The sequence below is a fragment of the Branchiostoma belcheri genome, unplaced genomic scaffold, assembly GCF_001625305.1.
Source record: "Branchiostoma belcheri isolate BF01 breed outbred unplaced genomic scaffold, Haploidv18h27 scaffold19, whole genome shotgun sequence".
Lineage (NCBI taxonomy): Eukaryota > Metazoa > Chordata > Leptocardii > Amphioxiformes > Branchiostomatidae > Branchiostoma > Branchiostoma belcheri.
The window spans coordinates 606,660-613,837 of NW_017803379.1; the positions used below are offsets into that span (position 1 = coordinate 606,660).

General features: G+C 40.6%; 2 protein-coding genes across 2 annotated transcripts in view; both read right to left on the bottom strand.

Annotated features, from left to right (window-relative positions):
• The window catches only part of LOC109467904, a 9,171-nt gene extending 7,568 nt beyond the window's left edge, over nucleotides 1-1,603 (bottom strand). The window contains exon 1 of the mRNA XM_019766025.1: nucleotides 1,415-1,603. The gene's annotated coding sequence lies outside the window, so the exon portion shown is untranslated. The remainder of the gene's footprint in view (nucleotides 1-1,414) is intronic.
• A 1,378-nt stretch (nucleotides 1,604-2,981) lies between these two features.
• LOC109467907 (protein PIH1D3-like) lies at nucleotides 2,982-6,487 on the bottom strand. The gene is made up of 6 exons (XM_019766031.1): nucleotides 6,326-6,487; nucleotides 6,000-6,069; nucleotides 5,446-5,554; nucleotides 4,849-4,945; nucleotides 4,569-4,654; nucleotides 2,982-4,176 (listed from the first exon to the last, which is right to left on the bottom strand). Exons 1-6 carry the CDS (start codon nucleotides 6,410-6,412, stop codon nucleotides 4,050-4,052), a joined length of 576 nt encoding a protein of 191 aa, XP_019621590.1. The 5' UTR covers nucleotides 6,413-6,487; the 3' UTR covers nucleotides 2,982-4,049.
• Between the last annotated feature and the right edge of the window lie 691 nt (nucleotides 6,488-7,178).

The window sequence follows — 7,178 nt, forward strand, 5'->3', positions numbered from 1 at the left end:
CGCCCCCCCCCCCACCTTCCCCCCCATCCCAGGGGCAAGAGAAAGCTCTTTATATTGCTAATTTCTCGCTTGATGTGCAAGGAGAACACACAATGGTGATTTCATTGACTCTTGGGGAAACTGTGTAAATGTAGGTTAACTATTGTTCGGGCGGTTTTGGGGTAGGAGAAAATAAATGTCGACATGAATTGACAACGAAGACAAAATCTATGGCTTCAAATAATCGATTTTTCTGGACTTTTCATCGACGCCTTGGACAGTGTAACAATCAAAGGTCCTGACGATAAAAACCGTTTTAAAACTCGCTTAAAACGAGTTTTAATGTCTTCCAAACCTTTGCTAAGTCATTCTAACAAATGGTATTGCCACTGGCTGCCCTATGTCGTCTGATTTGGACCATCAAAGGCCGGTTACGTGTTGTACCTTTTCTTATACGCTTTCCAATGAATTTTTAATCGGACCATTATATCAACACGATAAGGCGAATTTTGGGAATTGGCACAACATGCAGCGTCTGTATGCAGCTACACAAAAGGCTAATATATAAAGTTACAGGTATTGTAGTAATACTACTTTCTTTGGATGCGACAGATGAAAACTTTAAACGGAGCTCCAATGGACGGAATTTTGATAGAACATCCAATACTGGGGTCACAAATAGAATTCACGGTAAGCGTCACGGTTTAAGCCTGTGCGTAACGAAACATTTTACCTGCCCTATAGATATCGTCATTTGCCCTTTTTCGCGTAATAGATAAGATGACAAAAAGCTATACACTAATAGTTCTTGTGATCATTTTTCATCAATGTCGTTTAGAAGATGGTGCTGATTAGAGGTAACAGGCTGAGCATGTTTCGCACCACAAACACATTTTCGACTGTGTATAAAAAATTAGGACCTTTGAAGGGTGTTTTCATCGTCGTTGGCAACCATGTTGCCATCAAGCATACATGTAGACGGTCGTTAGGCAAATGTTTCTCCCATCATCTCGCTTGCTAAGATAACCTTATCATGGCAGGTGTTTATCAAAACTCCCGGGAGTTTATACGAGACTGAGAAACACTAACAAAATATCTTCTCATCTGGAAACATGCGGGGCATTCTTGTTTGAATTAAGTCTAATTAAGGTTGCCTAGACTGAACACAATTCGCCATACCCGCCAGCCAGCCAAACGTACCGTAACTACAAAATAGCCGGAACCGTAACGGCTGGTACACCTCTAGGCGCGAAATAAACGTTTCACCTAGTGGTGTGCTTGGTGTTTGCTTCTACCGTGTCGGACAAGATCGATCCTTATCACTGAACAAGCACATCTGTGTTGTCCGCCAACATATTAGTACATCCAACAGTACGTAGGAAGAATTTCATAGAGGTAAACTATGTGTATAAGCAGAAGAGGAATTTTAACTCACTTGTACGGGTTGGTTGTGGAAGAGAGCTGACTGTTGTTGCGTTCCACGTGTATCCAGGCAACACAGCTGGGCTGGGACTGGGCAGTGCGGATTTTTTGCCGTATATGCTTCACGTACTTTCCCAGGGGGGTCACAGGTGAGAATACAATATAAGGGAGTTATGACATATTTCTTTCTCGGTGTATCACCGAAGTGTGACATCAAACCAATAGCAAATTTTATAAAAACTGTTCCTGCCATCTTTGAGTAAAGATTTTGATTAAGAAAAGATGCCCGTAAACCGTACACATGCGGGTAGAAGTGGTCCCCCTGGTAAAAAGTGACGTTAGTGTCCCAACCCGACCGCATCGGTTCGCGACATGTTTAGAGCTGCTAAACAAATATGCTGTCCATTACCAGTGCAAATATACTCCGTGGCCTATAGTACAGAGTCAACAGGGTATGAATGCCTGTATGTACGGCTTATTTTGACTCACTTGTTATGCAGACAATGACGAATTAAGTAGTCAATTGGTATTAAGAAGAAAGGACGGGGCAAACACACGAAGCAGGGAAAGTAATCTTGGAAGAAAAGAAACGCTTAGGACAGCAGTACAAAAGTCTTTGATACAACACAGAAATGTTTTTCAATCTCCGACCAATGGTATATTTACTTGGAACAAAAGAGCGCATTGCGAGGGTACAACAAGAACGAATTGCGCGTTCCGTAGTCTTGGCAACAACTATTTTTCTGCAGGCCTTTTTTTTTCATTTGATCGGCCGCGCTTACAGGTGAACTGTCTGACTACCTAGTACCTGACCCTTCACGTTCTTACGGCGCGCTGAAGGGTGAAAGTTTCGCGCTCTGGTGGAGATTTTCACGCACGCTAGACCCGATTCAAGCACTTCTCACTGGAGAAGAAAGAAACAACACAGGCCTAACCAAACATCTTCAGACCTAATCCTGTAACAGGTCTTTTGTAGGGAGCTAAGGCGTCGTCTTTGAAGCATCTTAGAATGATTAAAACCAAACCGGCATGACTCGGAAACGTGGTCACTTGTTTTCCACTGCTCAAAAACTAACGGTGCTCTCTTAAAGAACTAGATAAACAAAAACAGGAGTAGGTTCATGTTGTTGTAAAAAGGCGAATGTTTTTGCCATGTCTGTGACCCAAACATCCTGAGGTTGTGAGTTTTGCGATGAGCGCACTAAAGCGTAAATCCTATCTCAGAAAACCTGCGTTTTCTTGAAAAGTGAGATCATTTTAAGAGTTAAGAGTTTTCTCTGTATACCTTCTCCCTCCTTCACCTCTCTTTCGCTCAGTGCCTTCTAGCCGGTTTCTTACTCCCGATTCTCTCGATTGGAAAACGAACAAATCATTTAAGACCCTTTTTCTGAGAAATTGCGACAAGGAAAAACAGGTTAACTTAAAAGCATGAGTCAGCAAAGTAACCACAGTTAATCACCCTACATCATGTGTCTAAAGTACATTCATGCCCAGATATCTGTTAAATGTTCAGGTCAGCGGGTTATCTCTTAAACACCATAAATGAACGCTGCTTTGTTCACACTTGTAAACAACTTTTGTACAAAAGATTTAATTGAATATCGATTCGAACTTGATTAAACTAAATACCTGATTCACAGAGCAGTTGCTACAATTTAGCAATTTTCTCTCAACTTCAGGACACTCAGAGATAACAATATCTGATTGTATTGTACTCCAGTCAAGGTAATAAACAACAATGACTGGTTAGTCAATATTCTCAGACATATTCCTGAGTTATGGCCACACATGCCGGAGACCTGTAGACATTACCCTGTAACCAAATTAGTTTCTTCATAATTTAATCACCAGTTTCTATAAGCCAAGTCACACAAGGTGTCAGTGAGCGGATATGTACAGAAATGACAAAACCTGACATGTCAAATATTTGTGTCAGATAATATGTCTACATTTGGACTGGATAACAAATAAACTCAGTCACAAATTCCAACATGAACCAGAACAAGTGTTTAATCTGACTGGTGAGAGACACATAAATCTTAATTTACACCTAAGTGGGATGGAAATGTAAAGTATACCTTAATAGCCATACCTTTAACGACTACTACAACTGTATTATACATACTGAAACAAAGTTCAACATTTTTTAAAAAACCCAAATACAGTATTCTACTCTCGGCTCAAGAACATCAAACTTTAATCACAAGTTAGGACTTTTCAAATTCAACATTTACACTTTTTCTGACTATGTCACTGGAACAGTCCATTTCTATCCATAAAAGTTACAAAAGTTTCCCTCCACTTGTTTTGAATAGAATAGCCCTGGAAAAAGGAGACATTTAGAATGTTACTTTCACACTAACACTGACAAGGCACTTACTGAAATAGAGACATCCTAGTTGAGAAGTTATCGTAACTTTATCATTGCATAGATCACAAATTATACATCTAGTAATAAAACTGTTGTAACAAAATATGCAATATCACATGTAAAGCACTCTTCTGTCATAGATTCCTAAAATACGATTGATGAACATTGGTCCCGCCTTTAATACCCAGATTGCTTTCATTGACTGAATTGAATGTACATGTATGTATACAAGATTACTGATCAAAAGACAACAACATGCTCTTAAGATGGAGAAGATTCAGAAGTTGACAAAGTCCAAGTCTCGCACCATGCGTAAGGTGACAACTAACGTCTCCTGGTCCTGAACCCACTGAGCTCGTCCATTCTTACTGTCCACAGGGTGAGGCAGGTGGAGACCCAGTTTACTGCACAGGGACAAACAACAACATGTTGATTATATTGTTATGCAATAGTTCATGATTCCTCTTTAAAAATAACTTTGTTCCAAATTACAAAACACAAATGTTTTGCAGATGACACCTGCATAAAATGATGTCACAAGAAAGAAGTCCTGCTGATTTGGCTATCTCTTTATTAGACTTCTCTTTATTAGATGTCCTTACAACATACAACAACATTGCTCCATTGTTGCTTCATTCCCAAGGAGTGAACTGTGAAGTATTTTCTTGTCTGTCAAAGTGAGTGTGGGGATGTGTGCCTGCAAGCAATGCAGTTTATGTATATTCTGCCAGAGGGCACTTACATCTGATGGTGTCACTGCCCCATATACATTTGTAATGTAAGGAACACAACTTACTACTTTGGTGTTCTGCAGTCCAGAAACTTGTCTGTAACATCCAGCTCCACCTCTGAGGACTTGTGACCAGGAAGTTTGATTTTGACCTGAAAAAGTTCAAACAAGAAGAATAAGAATACTTGAAGATATCTCTAATAAGGAAACAATGGAAACAATGGAAACAATGTCAAAAGAGTCAATGAAATCTTTTCTTCATATAAATGAATATCTACATAAAGTACTTATTGATTATATTTATACTATAAGTCGATAGTTCCCCTGTTCTGGAGACTGTACCTACCACCATGTCTTCACAACTGGCTGAAGATAAGTTCTTATTCCCCATCTGTAAGAAAATGTCTTCTGACGTCACCGCCTGTTTGAAAACCACATCGTACCTGCAAGTGTGACAAAAAGCAAGATGGAGTCAACTCTAAGTCTAATATCTGTCTATGGAGTAAACTGTTAATCTACCATGTTCTGTAAATTGACCTGTTTGAATTCATACACTATCCAATACATGAAAATGTAATAAAATTTACCACAGTATAATATAATTTATGAGCATTACTTAAGACAAGCAAATGGTAAAATCAGTATAAACTTCATAATACGGGCAAAATCCACTGTTGATTGTGGCACTACTGGGTGAAAATGATATGTTTTCACTATTGTCCATGAAGTAGGACAGTTTTTATCTTTCCCAAGCTGCCAAATTCCTTCCTGGAGTGAGCTACCAGGACCTAGGCTAGAATCCATCCCAACGTAGGGATGGATTCCAGGCAAGCCAGGACCCACCATAACAAACCTATCGTCTACTATGATGGAAGGAGGCTGATGATAATGGAGAGAGTTCTACCAAAACAAACTTCAGCTGAAGAACAACACTTAAACGTACTCTGGCTGTGGCCTGGGGTCCAGAACATCCTCGTACTCTGCACCTGTCGTGACCTCCTCCTCCTCCCAGATATCCTTGGTGGCAGGTTTGGGTGCCGTGGGGGGTGGAGCTACAGGAATAGGATCATACAGGGCTTATTCACCATAGATTGTCACCAGACTTCCCCCCTGGCAAAGAGCATTGTCCGCAGCACGTCGGCAGAACATACTGCACCTGCGCAAAACCCGTAATGTATTGTACATAGCATTTCGGCAGAACGTCTCATATAAGGTTGTATTTGCTCATATAAGGTTAGCATTTCGACAGTAGTTTTCAAATGTTGTGTCAGAAAGAATATCCTCTGCGACAGGAAAAATTCTAATGCAACATTGACCAAAAACCCAACAAAAAAAACGCAAAAATATGGGGTTCTGCGCAGGCGCAGTATGTTCTGCCGACGTGCTATTGTCCGCCATGTTGTGGTACAGCACGGTGCCTATCGCTATGGTATGCTATGCAAACTTTTGGCGATAGAAACATAGTTTGCGTAGTTGCGTAGTTCGGGGAATTCTTACCTTTTTCAGCTTTTTTCTTTGGTCCCACGTCTGCAGGTCCCATCTTAGCCATTGGGTGGCTAGAAGCTGGCTGTTGTAGTAAAACAAAGCAAATGTACACATGATATTTACTAGTCTTAACATGCATATTTATCTGTAACTGTGTGTGTGCTAGAGGCAAAACAATACTAATACATGTATTTACTAATCATTTATCACATCAACATTGAAACTATACCATAAACCAGACTGTGGAAAGTATAAATGATAGCCGGCTGTCTCAGTACATGATGAACAATTTGTTACCACAAATTTCAACAAAAAATTTCAAAAATTCTCTTCCTTACCTCTTCATCACTGCTGTCGTCCTGTGGCTGTGCCGCCTGCAGCATGTCCCTGAGCTGCAGGATACTGTCTCTGCCCATCAGGTCCATGGTTACGGGTTGTAACGGGCCTCAACTATTACCAAGAAGTTCACAGGTGGGGAGGGGGGCACTGACCAAATCCTGTTGGGTAAACAAAACACAACAACGGATAAATTTTGATCAGTTGGAAGAAGAGTTGATGTATAAAGACACACAGAAATGAAAAGGCAATACTTAGGTTTCCTAGCTGCTTCTATAACGCAATTGTAGTCTATTTTCAGCCGTTGGTTACGCACAGTGTCGTCTGTGTTGGCGTCCTCGGCAACGCGGAAGTGTTGCGACGACCTCTGACCTGTGATGGATACACCGCACAGACCCGCCCTCTAGCGAGGTTTTGTTGAACTGACGGACTAAAACAAACGTGAAGGGCCAAAACGTCCACTACACACCTGACGCATGTAATGTTACATTGTGATGATGTTCCTGCAGTGCTCGTTTCCAACTATATAGATGAAACGGAAAATTCCTCCCAAAAGCATGGAAGGAGCAAGGAAAGCTTTGTCTCTAGCGTGCACATTGCATTTCTAACTCAACAATAAAAAGAAAGGCCAATCATCATTTTGCTACAAAAAATAATATATAACCCTAGGATCTTGAGTGGACACCCTGGGTGACTTCAGAACAATATAATAGTCTAGGATTTGATGTAGCTTTACAACCAAAGACAGCGTATTTAACTGTACAGGAAGATATTCAACACAAAATGGCACTTCAAGTGAAACATGGGAAGTTTATTCAATTACAAACTGATGTCTGTACAACTACGTGTAACTTT

Coding starts and splice junctions, on each gene's coding strand:
- LOC109467907 (XM_019766031.1), bottom strand. CDS start 6,412: ATGGACCTGATGGGCAGAGACAGTATCCTGCAGCTCAGGGACATGCTG. Junction 5,555..5,999: donor AAAGAAAAAAGCTGAAAAAG/GTAAGAATTCCC, acceptor CTATTCCTGTAG/CTCCACCCCCCACGGCACCC. Junction 4,655..4,848: donor CCAGTTGTGAAGACATGGTG/GTAGGTACAGTC, acceptor GAACTTTTTCAG/GTCAAAATCAAACTTCCTGG.